General features: G+C 39.2%; 1 protein-coding gene across 1 annotated transcript in view; it reads left to right on the top strand.

Annotated features, from left to right (window-relative positions):
- Nucleotides 1-14,906, top strand: part of LOC107690091 (protein diaphanous homolog 2-like) — a 153,940-nt gene extending 139,034 nt beyond the window's left edge. Inside the window, exons 15-19 of the mRNA XM_016488329.1 lie at nucleotides 2,050-2,168; nucleotides 3,296-3,360; nucleotides 4,831-4,935; nucleotides 9,667-9,729; nucleotides 14,417-14,906. Of these exons, the coding sequence (XP_016343815.1) occupies nucleotides 2,050-2,168; nucleotides 3,296-3,360; nucleotides 4,831-4,935; nucleotides 9,667-9,729; nucleotides 14,417-14,761 (697 nt within the window). The 3' untranslated portion in view covers nucleotides 14,762-14,906. The remainder of the gene's footprint in view (nucleotides 1-2,049; nucleotides 2,169-3,295; nucleotides 3,361-4,830; nucleotides 4,936-9,666; nucleotides 9,730-14,416) is intronic.
- The last annotated feature ends 1,042 nt before the right edge of the window (nucleotides 14,907-15,948 follow it).

A 15,948-nucleotide genomic window follows, 5' to 3' on the forward strand; every position in this document is an offset into this window, starting at 1 on the left:
AAGTGTATGAATATGATTATTTGTTTGGTTGAGTATGTTATTTGCCACTGAGCTTGGAGAGACATCCAATTATAGTTAATGTCTTAAATTGTATATTGTATAAACATTTGTTGCCTTTGCAACTAACTGAAGTAAAATTATATATATATATATATATATATATATATATATATTATTATTATTATTATTATTATTATTTTATTTATTTATTTTTTCCATCTAGTATTTACATTTTATTTTGGCTTTATTTCAGTTTACGAAAACGCTTTTTTTTTAATAATTACAGTTTTAGTTAAAGGGTTAGTTCACCCAAATATGAAAATTGTGTCATTAATTACTCACCCTCATGTCGTTCCAAACCCGTAAGACCTTCGTTCATCTTCTGAACACAAATTAAGATATTTTTGGTGAAATCTGAGAGCTTTCTGACCCTGTATAGACAGCAATGCAACTGAAACGTTCCCAGGCCCAGAAACGTTGTAAGGACATGTGACACCAGTGGTTCAATCGTAATGTTATGAAGCAACATTACGGAAACAAAGATAATGACTTTATTCAACAATTTCTTTGCTGGCTCCTGCCTCAGCAGCATCACATGCATGCATTGTGGTACTCTCGTGAATGGCGGCAGAGACTGACAAGGAAGAGAAGAAATAGTTGAATAGTTGAAGTCATTATTTTTTTGCTTTCTTTTTCACACAAAAAGTCTTCTCGTAGCTTCATAACATTACGTTATGATTATTTTAACAATGTCCTTACTATGTTTCTGGGCCTGGGAATGTTTCAGTTGCATTGATGTCTATGCAGGGTCAGAATGCTCTCAGATTTCACCAAAAATATCTTCATTTGTGTTCTGAAGATGAACGAAGGTCTTACGGGTTTGGAACGACATGAGGGTGAGTAATTAATGAGTAATTTTTTTGGTGAACTAACCCTTTAATACTAACAGCAATGATAAGAGAGCATCTGAATGCTTGCATATTATTTATTTATTTATTATTGTTTTATTATTTGTTTGTGTATTATTACCTAAAATATTAAATGTGCCACCTTCTGTGGCTGAATTTAGGGGACATCTTAATTTTTCTTATTTGCAGCACACAAACCATAAGAGCAGCAAATAAAACTGAAATATGGATCATAAGAAAACATAAGTGCAAATACACCCCTGTTGTGTAGTTCATTACTTTGGGTCAAAAAACTCTGCTGTTCATCCATTAGCTTATCTATATTCCCCCGCAAATATTGTTTATCAAACAAGAATGTTTGTAGATTAAAACATTTAATGCTCTAGAATTAAGTGGCTTTAGCTATGAGTTGTGGTGCAATTATTTAGCACAGAGACATTTTTAAAGTCATGCTCGTTCATTAGAATTCAAAAGCTTGTTTTGTGTGGAGAAGCTGGAAGAAGCGGACAACACATTTCTGGGAGGAAAATTGAGTACCTACATGAGACATTCAAGGTCATGCTTGGAACATAATTATTTGCCACTATGGAGCTCGGCTTAAGTCGACGTTGTATTTGTTAAATGTCACTCGCAATTAAATTTGGTAATATAACTTAGAAAAGGTCACACACTAAGCGCAGTGGCAGTGTCTAGTCCCAAACCCATTTACTCCCCGTCCCATCATTGTCACCCCTCCAAACACAAGGCCGTGTTTTCCCTGTCATTGTGCAACTAATTACACAGATTACAGTGATTAGATTTGCGTCTCAGGTTTTATTGCTGCCCTTAATTGCCAAAGATGATTGCAAATTAGAGAGGGAAGCATGGAGGCCCGTATGTTGGTTTGTCTTCACCTTGAATGGACAAAGTCACCCAAGCGATCTCCGGCTGCACATTTTACCGTTAATGATTTCATTATGTACCGAAAGAAGGAGCCTTAATTCAATGCTGTGAAATACCATTAAAAGATATGTCTTACCAGATGATTTATGAAGAGCTGTCCTCGCAGGAATGCACGAGGCGGTATTTTATATGAAGTTAACGGCTTTGTTTCTTGTCATACTCTGCCCCCTCACTCTCGCTGTACTCCTTTTTATTACAGGCCTCAGTATTACAAGGTGATCGAGGAGTGTGTGTCCCAGATCGTCCTCCACCGCAGTGGGATGGACCCTGATTTCGCCTACAGGGAGCGACTGGATGTGGACTTCAGTCATCTCGTCGGTAATTCTGAGATTAGGTCTCCAGAGTCTTGAAGAACACGTCTTTGCATTGAACACCACATTAGACCTCAGTGCAGTTCCTTTTAAGTTATTATTCATTGGTACAAATTCAGTTTTCCAGACTATTAAATTCTGTCTTGAACTGTATGGTCATTTGATAAAGTGGCCAGAACATTTCAGAATGAATAAAAATAAGTTTCAGGTTTCAGTAACCAGCTTTAGGTAAAAGCGAGAGAGCAGTATTGAGTTATAACACTTCAATGAAATCCGCCAGAAAGAGTTTTGGGGATTAATGGGATGTCTAGAGTATGATTATAACAATCCTGCACTGGTTGACACTACATTCTGTCTAACATTACTGTGAAATCACACTGCGCTGAGGGAGGCGCAACTGCAGTTGATAAAAGTTTGCGATTTCCTGGAGTAGATCTAATTATCATTCCCCGGTCCCCATGAGAGCCCTGTCTGAAACACCTGCACTCACCTGACACGTAAGATAAGGTACACTCATTATGCATAAATAAAACATTATCTGCAAAACCTGGCTGGCATGTCATGTCTTATAAACGCAACACGACTTCAGCTGTACCAGTTATATTTGCAGTCCTGGACTTTTTTCATTTGTTTTATGATTAAATTTTGGGGGTGGGGGGGAGAATTTGTTGCCAATTGTTTTGTCATCCAGGTTCTTGGACACCAAAGGAATTAATAAAATAAGGGTGAAGTAAATTTTTATTCTTTCTTTTTTTTCTTCTTCTTTGCCCTCCCCTTTTGTGTTTTGTCACTAACACTTTCGTAACTTTCCAACAAAGTCTCATTAAAAGTTTTCAGACCCATCTGCAGAAACAAAAAAATTGCCTTACTTTAATGAGTTGAAAACAGATTATGTGGGGCGCCATTTTTAAATGTACATCTCAAACCTCCAGAACAGAATACAAATCTCCAGAGGGGAGGGGGGAATGAGACACTGACAGGTTCATTTTATTCTGTTTGCTTTTTTGTTCTTTTGATTGTCTTCATTCTGTGTCTGATGTGGAATCTTAAGCATTGTGTTAACATTGCACCTTGTAATTTACATATACTTGTGTGTTTTGTGCGTTTTCATGTACCCGGTACACTGTATGACAGATCAGTGTGTGGATAAAGCCAAAGTGGAAGAGAGTGAACAGAGAGCGACTGAATTCTCCAAAAAGGTGAGTCTATTAATCACCCTGTGTGTTGCTATTGGTATGCATCCAGGCTGCTGTCACCAAACTTTTCTCCCATGAGCAGTGAGACAGCACATTGATTGTTCTCGTCTGATCAATAGCTGGCAGCAGAGCAACATGATGTGTATCAGTGCAAGCAGAATCAATGCTGATGCTCCAATCTACAAGCTTGCTTGTGCCATACTGGGAACACTATTTACAGGCATCATTTCAAATAGTGTTAAAGGCCCCAATGAACAATATTGTAATATTTTTTTTTAGTTAATACATTGGAGGTTCGTAAGGATGCTGAGCTAACACTTGCTGGTGTTGTCAGTGAAGCCAAGAGTTGTATCCCATGATGCTTTGAGAGTGTATCCATGCTCTTGCTCCGCTTCCTGCCCAAGTCTGCCAAATGTCAGCCAGACATCTGAGGCTTGCAATTTAATGGCAAAGTAACACAAATACTACTGGGTAACTGAAAACATTGGGTCTCACTCACTAACTGTGTGTATGCTTGTGTTTGCAGCTGTGTACCAATGCTGAATGTCATTTTTAATGCATACATATAAAGTTAATAGTATATAATGTATCTAATATTTATATACACATTATTGTCCAATCAAAAGTTTGTGCATGGCAAGATTTTTTAAAATGTTTTTGAAAGTCTCATTCTCACCAATGTTGCATTTATTTTGATAAAAAATGTAATTAGTGAAAACAGTAATATTGTGGACTATTATTAGCATTTAAAACAACAGTTTTGTTTTTATTATAATATTTATTACCGAATAATGTTGCCTAATATTTTTGCGAAAACATTTTGATACATTTATTCCGATTTTTTTTATGAATAGAAAGCTCAAAAGAACATTATAAAAGATTTATATTTCAAGTAAATAATGTAAATGTCTTTACTGTGACATTTGATCCGTTTAAAGGAGAAATCAAATTGAACTGAGAAATCAAAATTCCCTTGGTCTTTTGACATACCTGTAAAAGAGGTCATTGTACTATAAAAACATGCTGTAAGTTTCAGAAATCAAAACTTTCTCATTAGTCTAAAAACAGCTTATATTGAAGCCAATCTGCCAAAACGACAGGTTATGTGTGTAATGTGCCACTTTATGACGTAATAGTGGCTAAACACAGCCTCCTCAGAAGATGATCAACGCCTGCTTCTACATCACTGCCTGTTTAGCCCCGCCCACCAATTCGCACATGTAATGTAAATAACGAGAGAGGCAAATGCAGGTTTACGCAGAAACCAAACGATAAAGATGCTCCAAAGACAACAAGACGCTGTTCAGTGCCAAGTTTATAAGTGAATGAGACTAGTAAAATCTTAACCTTGGATCAAGATGTTGATGATGATAATGAAGGTGGAGAGTTATGCTGAATTTGTTGATGTGTCCTGTGGTTGATGGAATCCGCATAGTTACATCAATGTTTTTGTGTGTGCGTTATTGTCTTCAGTTCGACGAGGAGTTCAGCGCACGGCAGGAAGCACAGGCTGAGCTGCAGAAGCAGGAGGAGAAAATCAAAGAGCTAGAGTCTCAGATCAACACCCTGCAGGCCCAGGTAATAACACTTGCACCATAACCTCTTCTCTCCCTCATCACCACTTTAGGTTCACAAGCAGCCCCATAGATATGTCCAATTCAGATGCTCTGCGCTCTCTACCCAAGGGTATCAAACTAAACACTAATTGGAGCTACCACCGATGAGGTTTCTCTTATCTTCCCTCATGAGAGCTTTGTGGTTCACATTGCCTTAGAAGAGCCCTTTATCCTATAGATCCGTGAAGCAACACGCCTACTTTTTTGGTTTCCAGACTGCCTTTCTTCACCTCACAACTATTCTCCCATGGCTATTAGACTACCAGGCATTAAATTATTTGTCTCCATCAAAAAACCTTCTTGACGCTCAGAGCCCTGAAAATGAGCTATACATCAAATGCCCTAAAAATGAGCTATACAAGCACATTAGGTTCACTAGTACTTACTTTCTGTGTTGTGAGGTCATATGAAGCAGTTTTTCTCTGTCTGCTTCGAATGGTAATGCAACTTCTAATGTGGCGGCGAAGGGAGAGACTCTGTTAATTCGGTCAAATTGAAACCTTTTTATCTTGTATCGTGAATGCAGTGGTGCTCTAAGTGGGTATTTTAAGACTTGGGGGATTGTATGATTTAATAAAGGGCCAATCTCCCCCTCAAATGGTTGGATTAGATTTTTCTCAATTGCTCCATCGCAGCCTGTTCCTAACTATTGTATCAACGCTGTGAGGGATTGCGTTACGTCTTTGGCTTTCACATCATCGTTCCTGTCAATAAAAAACTTAGTTCTTCTCCCGCAAAATGACTTCTATTTCCTACCAAACCCAATTTGAAACATTTTAGATTTTAGTGCTGCCTTGGGACAAAAGAAGTAGCTTGCTTGCTAGCTTATGGAGTTTAATAGGAGGAAAAAAATCTCACCATTTGTGAAGAGCCTTCCATGGTGTAAATAGTTTTCCAGAAACCAAATATATTGCAGTCGGAAAAGCCAGCACTTTGTCTTTCTGTTTACTTTATCTCTCAGCACATCCAAGCCCTATTGCCCCCAGCTTCTCCCAACAACAGCCTCCCCACCTTCAAACGAGATGAGTTGCTGTCATTAAGGACCCTGGCAGCTTGGATCACCATTCATTCTCACGAATTTACCAAATGGGCACATTAGTGGAGGCGGAGCTGGAATGGGTTCCTCCCTGTGCAAAGGGGAGCTTCTCAGAGCCCGACACTTCATTTTTGTGCAGTCCTCAGCCCTGCACTTCATCTGCCTCAGGAGCCGAATCACAGAACGTTAGCCACTTTGACTCCCTCCCTCCATCTGCCTCATCCATCACTTTCTCAACTCTTACACATATTCATGAGCCCAGGCCTCTCTGTGCTCTGCTCCTCATCAGTCACCATCATCCCTCCTTTTCTACACTCATTCATGCCGAGCCATATTGCGTGCACCCAATGTGTCCCTCCTCACGGACACCGCAACCCCATTAATGACTTCTCACCTGCTCTCCTGCTTTGCTTTCCTGGACCAGAGTGTCATTTGGCTGTTGTTTTTCCCTGGGTGTCCTTCAGTCTTACCCCAAGGCAATCTCGTTCTCTTTGAAGCTCAGTCATCTCCAGCACATTAACAGGTAGAGGAGTGAAGCGGAGCCCTTGAGATGCATACTCTTATCAAATGTGCACTCTAAAGGCATATTCAAAGCTTTGGATCCAGAACATTCTCACATCAACAGACTTCTGGTGCTTCTGGTAGAGAACATATAATGCGCTCACTAAAGAAGCACCAGGATATTAGGATGAGAGTGTTGCACATATCCTGTGGGTGTTTTGGCACATCTGAAAGGGATGTAAACTCATAGGTTGTCATGCGCAAAGCTGACAAATTGTACCCGTTATTAGACAGCCAGTGTAAAACTCTTCTCCCACTACTACTAATATTTTTTATTATATTGTATAATAACAAAAGCATAAAACTACAACCATGCACTGAAACGTAAGGTCAACTCTTCAAAAAGCCTGTCTCCATATTTTACCTCTTTTTGATAATCATTGTCTCTAAAATAAGCCTCAGTAGGTTGCAGTATGATGTACATTTCAAGAGTTTTGAGCGGTATAGCATGAATATCAGACATTTTCACATTATTTTGTGCCATTAGGGTGACCGAGGTTTAAGGACGACAAAGAGATGTCAGCAAAGATATGCACAGACAACAGATTTGCCTTTAACACATAATTGAAGAGAGCCATTATTCAGAGGAACTAACACAACAGCTCATGCGAAAATAATAGTCGGATGAGCTCATGAAAGCTTTAATACAGAACATTTCAGACAGACTGAATGTGAAATGGAAAGAATAAAATAATAAAAGAGCTTTGCACTTTTAATGTATGTATTTTTAAGAGATAATGAGAGTGCATACGTTATTAGGCCTCCTGCAAGGGTCCCTTGTCTCTTCTCTCTTGGACATTCAACAGAAAGAGAATACAGTGGGTATAGAAAAGAATCACCCCCCCAATAATCACATTTTGTTGCTTTGCAGCCTGAAATGAAGACGGACACAGTTTTTGTTTTATCCAGCTGTATTTACTCAGAGCAACTTATAACATCCAAGTGAAAGATATAACACCAACATGTCATAAAAAAATGATAATAAATAAAAAAATAGAATCACTGAGTTGGAAAAAAGGATCTTTGTGTGCATGCGACAACAACATCACATATTCTCCACAAATGTAGCTTGTATGGAGGGTTGCAAGAAATGTATATTGTGTACAACTGCAAATGTGTACATGCAGTCACGACTGAGCTTTGCCAAAACGCACCTTGAAGATTCTTGAGGCCACGTGAGACTAAAATTGAATTATTTGGCCTCAACACCAAGCATCCAATATAGCTCACCATTCAAATAACAGCATTCCTACAGTAAAGCATGGAGGTGTAATATCATGTTATAGGGGTGAGACTAAAGGCTGTAATTAAAGCAAAAGGTGGTTCAACAAAATGCCGACACAAGGGGGTGATCATTTTTCCAACTCAATGATTCTAGTTTTTTTATTTTTATTTTTTATTTTTTCCTGACATGTTGGTGTTATATCTTTCACTTGGATGTTATAAGTTGCACTGAGTAAATACAGCTGGATAAAACAAAAACTTTGTCCGTCTTCATTTCAGGTTGCAAAGCAACAAAATGTGATTATTTTAAAGGGGGGTGATTCTTTTCTATACCCACTGTAGAGTCAAAGGTGTGGAATCAAATGGTAGCTCGTTTAATAATTCAGAATCCAAGTGATACTAAAGGAGAAATCTTTTGCAGCACCTCATACGTTTCAAAAAGCTCTGTTGTCAGCTGTCTGGACCAACATGGGACTCGTAACATTGCGGTGCAGTGCAGGGCTGGACCTGTGTCTTATAGCCACTGCCGGGATGGATTTGGCAAAAAGTCTGGCAGTAATAATGCCGATAAGGACAGCACTTCACTTGAATCATAGAGCTGGTTGCCATGTGCCCTGCGCTGTTGCCATGGTCAGTAACAGGGGACACAGCTCGGCCATTCAGCTTTACAGGCTGATTCGTTTGAGATGCAGTGCATGTGTGCCATCCCTCTTTCTCTCTGTCTTTGAGGAAACGATCACAAGGACTATGAAGATGCTGCTGTTCTTCTTCTTGACAATTTTCAGTGTGTTGACTGCTGTTCTGCCCTTTATATTGTCAAAAATAAATAAAGATTAAATAAAACAAAAACAAAGCTTACTAAACACTACAAGCAAGGACAGCATTTCAAATGTGATACGTTTTTCACAGTCTTCACCATTGAAGTATCCATCTTCTTTTCCATTACATGTCTTTAATATTTGATTCTGCCCTACGTGCAGTATGGGGAAACTGCACCTTATAAGTGTAATTTAGAGGCAGAAGTGTATGCTTCCTCTGAATGAAAAGAGGCTGTTAAGATTTTAACCCTTTTCTTTTTTTTTAAAGAGGCTGCTCATAGCAAGGTCAAAGCGGGAGTAAAGCATCACTGATTCTAAGTGCTTGCGCTAAATTCACTGAGCGTGTCATAAGGCATTGAAAGGAAGGACTTGAAAGAACAGGATTCCAGAAGCAACTTTAAAAGATGCACAACAATCAATTTACTGCATTCCCAACTATTATGCCTTGAACTTTCCTTTAAAATGGACGTTATTGGAACAAAAGCATCATGGAAATGACTGGAGCCAATAGAGTGCAACAGTCGCGTTCCAGAAGTAAAAATCATAGTAATTTTCTCCATAGCGGAATTGATTTTTAATAACTTGAAATCAAATTAATTAAATCAAGTAAATCGAGACACCCACCCATTCCCATAAAGCACTTTAACTCTTTAATAAAGACTTTTTAAAAAATCTCTATGGGCAAAATAATTCTGGAACCAAGTCCGCTGAAAAAGTGGGTGGCACTGTTGCACTCAATTTTGTCTAGAACTGGAACTGTGTGAGGGTGTTTAATGATGTTCTTAATTTATGAATTCACTCCTGCAAAGCTCACAACAACTGCTAATGAAATCCTGTATTACTTCATTAGTAGGCAAACAGTGTTTTGATAATGTTCAAGTAGGCTGCTTGCATCCAATTTCTTGCTGTCCCCAAGTTTTATTGCCATGTGACCTTCAGTAATGTTGGCAGTTGGCTTTTGCTTTATTCTCCGCTTCCAGCTATGCAATCTCTCTTTGCCTTACCATTGCTCTGTTTCTCTATGTGTCTGTCTGTCTGTCCCTCACCTGTCCAGTTGATTAGTGAGAGAGACAAGCTAAGAGAGGCAGAGAAAAGCATCAGCGAAAGAAACAGCAAGGTGGGTGTTCTCCCAACCCTTCCCTCCGCCTTCCCAGCATGCTCAATGCAGCCGCCCGCCAGCATCTTTGAAAATCAGCATTTTTTTATACCTTCTAACAGGTTGATCAAAGCTGTTACCTCTCACTGATCATCCAGAGTCTTGATTTTCTGTATTGTCTCCAGACTCTCAACAGATGCTGTGCAATCATTCATTACAAATGCATGCTACAGAATTAGGCCATAATCCTTACCACATATCCAGCATATAAGCAGCTTGTAATGGTGAATCTTACCAAACACAATCTCTATACTGTGAATACTTCCAGTTCTTAGAAGCTAGAAAGTAAATGTAGCAAGCAGTTTGTCTGTTCCCTGGGAAGTGAACCCTTACTTTTGGGTTGCTAGCATTGTTCTCTTCCGCGTGAGCTACAGGAGCATGATGGAACAGGCTCCCAGTGCCAGTTCCAGCTGGAAGGGAAAATGAAACCCCATCTTTTCATTTAACTAGAGTATTGTAACCCTCAGTAGTAACTGAATCTAATTGAAATTGCCTCTTGCTCATCAGAGATGAGATTGGGATGGTTTAATTGTGTGTTAGCCCTAGTTAATTACCCAAACTGTGGCTGTTTCTACCAAGAGTGCCCTCCCACCCGTTGAGAGTGTAAATGGATGCTTGTCTTGATATTGTCCTGTCCATTTATAACAGATAGTTTTAGACATGCTGACTGCTAATTAGTGCAGCTGAATGGTATGGGAGACGGCCAGAAAATTCAGGTCAGTGGCCATCTTAGACCTTTATCAAACCAGACTTTCTGGTCGTAAATTGCTTTTTAAAGCAAGATAAGAAGCCAGAATGAAAACAGAGGGGAAAGGAGCCTTAAATGAAACATTTTCCTGTGTAAAATGGGTTTTGGTTGTAAAATTGGTCTAAATGATGGATATTGTTTAAAGAGAATAAGGGATATGTCTAGAGAAAATTGTGTGCTGGAGGCTGATTAGCATTCCAGAACCGTGGCTGGAGGGTCTGCAGCAAGCCGCACGCTGCCACAGAGGGCCAAAGCAATGCGGAAATGACGGTGCTCTAATTTAGCAGCTAATTTGCTTGCCATTCTCTTGTATTAAACTTAAAAGAGAAAATGGGTCACAACTGGCCGGAGATTGACAGACGCATAATCGTGGGACAGGGTACTCGTCAAGGGACCACAGCTTTCTGCATGATGCTCCTACATCTTTTTAATTTCCCCTCTAATAAACAATCCACTGCCTGCATTGTGTAATCAAACACTCGGTATTGCATATAAAAATGTGCATTGTCCTAATCAACTGAACTGAGGCTGGAGCACAGAGAGGGGAATTGCTTTAGAAAATGAAAAATATATATACTTTTTCACTAAGCAGTGATGAGAATGAGGCACAAAGTAACTTTTGAAAAGAAAAGTGATCAATGATTCAAAATACCTGTTTATTCTGTTGCGAGCAAAGTGAGATTGATTTGTCAGGACATTACCGCCCTCAGTCTTATCAGTTACTGGATGAATTGAGCCCTGACTCCTCCATAATGGCTTCTCTTCCTGGAGACCATCTTGTGAGCTTCAGTTATCTGCAGTTACTAGGAAAGTCAGGGAAGAAAAAAAAAAGGCCCAATAAAGAAAAAGAAACATGTATTTGGCTAAAAACCCTGTGGATTGTGGCTCAAGGTTAAAGATCTAGAGGATGGAGCAGAGAGGTCGACTGCCTGCCGCCACCAGTTGCATGAGCGTTCAAGCCCGATTACTCTTCTCATTACTGCTAAAGGTTCAGGTGGCTGCATCCTATTCATACGCTCAATCTATTAGCAAATTACAGAGGCAATTTACATGTTAATCAAGTCTAATGGGTTACTCTCATCTGTTATGCTTTATGATTAAACGTGATGAATCAGTCTACACAAAGCGCTTTCCATATTTCATCCGCAAACAAATATCGATAGTGTCATCTTGTCATTCGGTGTAATCATAGTTAAGTATGTTCCATATGGAACGAATGAACGCTTATGTCATTACGTCTTAAAAACAATAACAGATGATCATCATAAACTTCACCATGTTTGTTTCTTTTGAGCTATGCCTTCAGTGTCAGTCGCTTTTTTATTCTCTGCTGCTAATCTGAAACTGTGAGTCCAGTTTACTAGAATCCTACGAGGCCCATAGAAATGGGTTATATGCTGCTCTATAATTCCTGATGCTACCCAGAGTTAAGCTTAATCTCATCTTCTTTATCTCAGTATTTTGTTTTCTGTGTACTGAACATTTCCTGCAATAGGGTCCACAATTAACTCTTGCCCGACCTAATGCATATTGTGGATTATTTTATGTTTTTCCATAGTTATGTAATAGTGCAGCGTCGGCTGTTTTGCAGTTTTGAATTATGCCTTTATTGTATGACCAAAACTTACGGAGTAGTCTGTTTTATGTTTCAGCTGTTTGATCGCGCTTAGCATTCATTGGAAACAGCACAGCCGTTCACCGTGTCGTTCGGCGTGAGACCCGGTCCACTGTGGCATATTTTTACTCATTATGATATTTTTCCGTCAATACTGGATGGAACACGCGTGAGCTACAAAGCCTGTTTTACCTAATAAGGCTAATAGTTTAGCTTCAGCTACATCGCGAATATGGACACATTTGGATTTGTGCCTGAGAGAGGTAAGCCCAACTTTACCTTACGTTTCTTTATAAATTAATTTGTTTTGGCATGTTTATTGCTAAGCATATATTATTATATACTGCAATTATATTTATCCATTAGAATTATATCTTTTTAAAGTCTTATTCTGTTCTGATACGGTTAAATTTAAAGGATTTGTTGTAAAGTGAGGGGAACTAAAATATCCTATAGTGTTCATAATGTTGGTACATTATAACATTATTAGGCCTGCCGTTATTATTTCTGAAAATGCAACTTATACGAGATATCTTTTTTTTTTCCTCAAAAAAAAAAACAATATTTTTTTATTGTGTTTTTAAAAGCATGCAGCAAACGAAAATATGCGATTAATCTGTTAAAATTTGTTACTGTGGGTTAACAAATGTACATTAGTAGGCTATTCTTATGCTTGGCTTCACAGATAGCAACAGAGTCTGGGCCAAATCTGGTTTACATTCACTTCTGGCTTTTTTGTCTTGATTGCAAATGTTTTTTGTTGTTTTTTTATGTACGATGGATAATTAAAACAAAAATCAGGCGTGTGTATTTATAACATCAATTACTAGGCCTACATTCGTTTTTTCAGAAATGGAAGTAACTTAAAATGTTATTGTGTGTTTGTAATTTAAATATTTTTATCTATAGGCCTATACAGCAAAACTACAGAGCTTCCAGTAGGTTATTTTACGGAGCTGTAAACACGGGAATCTCCGACCGCATGCAATCTTTGACGAACACCCAATTCCAATATCAAACTCGGCTATATGTTATTAAATTGTACATAGGCTATATATCAGATTATTTTATTTACAAGTTTCATGTTTGTGTTTATCCCGTTTTCCCCCCCGTTGCATCTGAAAATTACTTTCAGAAAAAAAAAATTTTTCAAAGCAGCCCCCCGACCTTGTAATAGTTATATAATATTTTAAATCTAAATAATAATAATAATAAACATTATTATTAAGAAAAAAGCGATTGATTGATTGATCGATCTCACTTTTCTTCATATTTGCTTTATTTTCCACATTTATATTGGCACATGGAGTTGCAGACAAAATTAAATAAAGACTATTTTTAAAGACATTAAATAATTGATATATAATTGATAATTACACGTTTTTGTCAAAATGTTAATTTGAGGCATGTATTCTTTAGTATATGTTTTTATTCATCCCTTTTTACTTCGTACAGCTTCTCACATTTTAATTGCTCACCAAATCAAGTTTGTACGTGCGTTTGGCACCAGGCGAGTGTTACTTTTGGACTCTGTTCTACGGGATACACTGAATGAAAAAACCCTCCAGTCTCCACCCAGATAACCATTCAATCACATACACACGTAGACTCACACACACATTCACTTTACCACTCGTGCAGCACTTGTCAAATTGCTCCTCTGAGAGCCCAAACACTTGACAGGTGTGTACATTCCAAAAGAGTCTACCAGTCACATCGACCGACCTGCCGTTTATTTATTTACATATTCAATGTGACTACCTGCCCCTCAGGAATTACCGTGTCCCAGTTTCCCCAGTGAGAGGATCGGGCGGTGGGCTCTGGCTCCTCTGTGCGCTGGCCCCTACTTGGCTCTCAAGAGGCGGTGCTCTGCGCACTAGAAAGGCAGATGCTCAGTGCTGCTGAGGGAACCGGTGCCCGGAGGGAAGGCCACAGCAGCCCCAAGTCATCCATCTGCTTTTATCAACTCTTATTTAATGCATGCGAGGAGCCCCTTCAACCCTATCTCTCCCCCTCTCTCTCACTTTCTCTGATTTTTAGACTTGTTTTAATGCACTCTCCTATAATTGAAAAGTCAGCTGCTGTAAGCACTGTCTTTTATCCTCCACTCTCCTTTGCCCTTGTCTCACCCGCTAGTTCTGATGGGATAAAACATGTAATGGTGATAAAAGCATGGGCCTTTGGGTGTAGAGGCTGAACAGGAGTGGTTGAGGTGAATGTTTGGCTCACAGTGGTCTCTTAAAATGGCCTTTTCTTGACTCTCACTCTTTTTAAACCCTTCACAGGTTGCAGCAGGACCTGAAGCAGCCGGTGCTGTTCCTCCAGCACTGCCACCACCAGGAGGAATTGTACCTCTGCCTCCTCCACCACCACCAAGTGGAGGTATACCACCACCTCCTCCACCTCCTCCTTTTCCTGCATCTCTAGGACCTCCACCTCCTCCACCTCCACCTGGCTGCGGACCTCCACCACCACCTCCACCTCCTGGAGGAGGCCCTCCCCCACCACCGGGTATGCCTTTGGCTCCTCCTCCGTTCGTTGTCCAGCTGCCTTACGGGCTGCTGCCCAAGAAGACCTACAAACCTGAGAGCGTCATGAAGCGGGTGAATTGGTCTAAGGTAAGACAGTGAATGTCACTGGAGCTTAAATGGTTTAAAAACACGTGTTGTGAGATCAGCATAACACACTCCAAGGTCAGCAGTAAATTGCAAATAGTGGCAGTAATTTAGCCTTCCCAGTGTGTAAGAGGAAGACAAGAAGAAAGGATGAAAAAGAGAGTGTGACTTTTTAAGTGGGAGTTGATGGTCCAAAGCCTACGAGTACATGCAGCTTATTAAAAAGAGCGTCGAGCCATGAGACTCACGAGTCGCCACTCTGCCTCCCTTTCAAGATATCGGGCTGTAAACTGTTTCATTAGCTCAAGTGCCCTTGCACACACACATTCTGGCCGTAATTGAATACATTTTTGAGTTAAAATGAAACAAAACACAAATATATAAAACAATGTTGCGTAATCTTCCATTGCGATTTCTATGGGTTAACCTTTTCACATCGTCTTTTTCCTTTTAACTCTCAATCATTAAGTTACCCATCGCCCTGGGGACTTTTTAACAGTCTGAAAACTGGATTCATTTATTTGTACTTTTTCATGCTTCTGCTCGACCTTGTCTTTAACTTTTTTATGTGTCAGTGCAAAGAAGATACACTCCTCCACAACATGCAGAATGCAATGGAGAAAAAAAAAAACTCTTTGTAAGAAATCCAATTAGCAATCAGAAATGGTATAAATCAGGGCTACTCAACGTTCAAAAGCTCAAGAGCCACAAAGAAGGATCCATTTAGCCCCAAGGGCAACACTCCTTATTTTTGTAGTAATTATATTATGTTAAAAAGCAAGTCGACTTTGTGTGGTATGGAGAGTGAGCAAATTACAGTCAGTAATATTGTACTGTATATTTTCCATATTGTATTACATTTTTTGTATGCCAAAATAAGTGTTTATGGTTACCAAAGATGCATTTATTTGATCAAAAATTGTAAAATTATTACAATCTAAAATAACTGTTGTCTATTTTAATATATGTTAAAATATAATTTATTCCAAAAATGGCAAAGCTGAATTTACAGCAGGCATTACTTCAGTTTTCAGTGTCATGTGATGCTGCTCAAGAAACGTCTCGGTTACGTATGGTAGGTAACCCTCGTTCCCTGAAGGAGGGAACGGAGACGTCACGTCATATGACCGACGAATTGGGATCTCGCTTAGAGAGACCAATCTACTTCGAGTGTAAACTAAACGAGCCAATGCACATTGGCA

This window comes from Sinocyclocheilus anshuiensis, unplaced genomic scaffold, assembly GCF_001515605.1.
Source record: "Sinocyclocheilus anshuiensis isolate Anshui unplaced genomic scaffold, SAMN03320099.WGS_v1.1 scaffold1737, whole genome shotgun sequence".
NCBI classification, from domain to species: Eukaryota; Metazoa; Chordata; class Actinopteri; order Cypriniformes; family Cyprinidae; genus Sinocyclocheilus; species Sinocyclocheilus anshuiensis.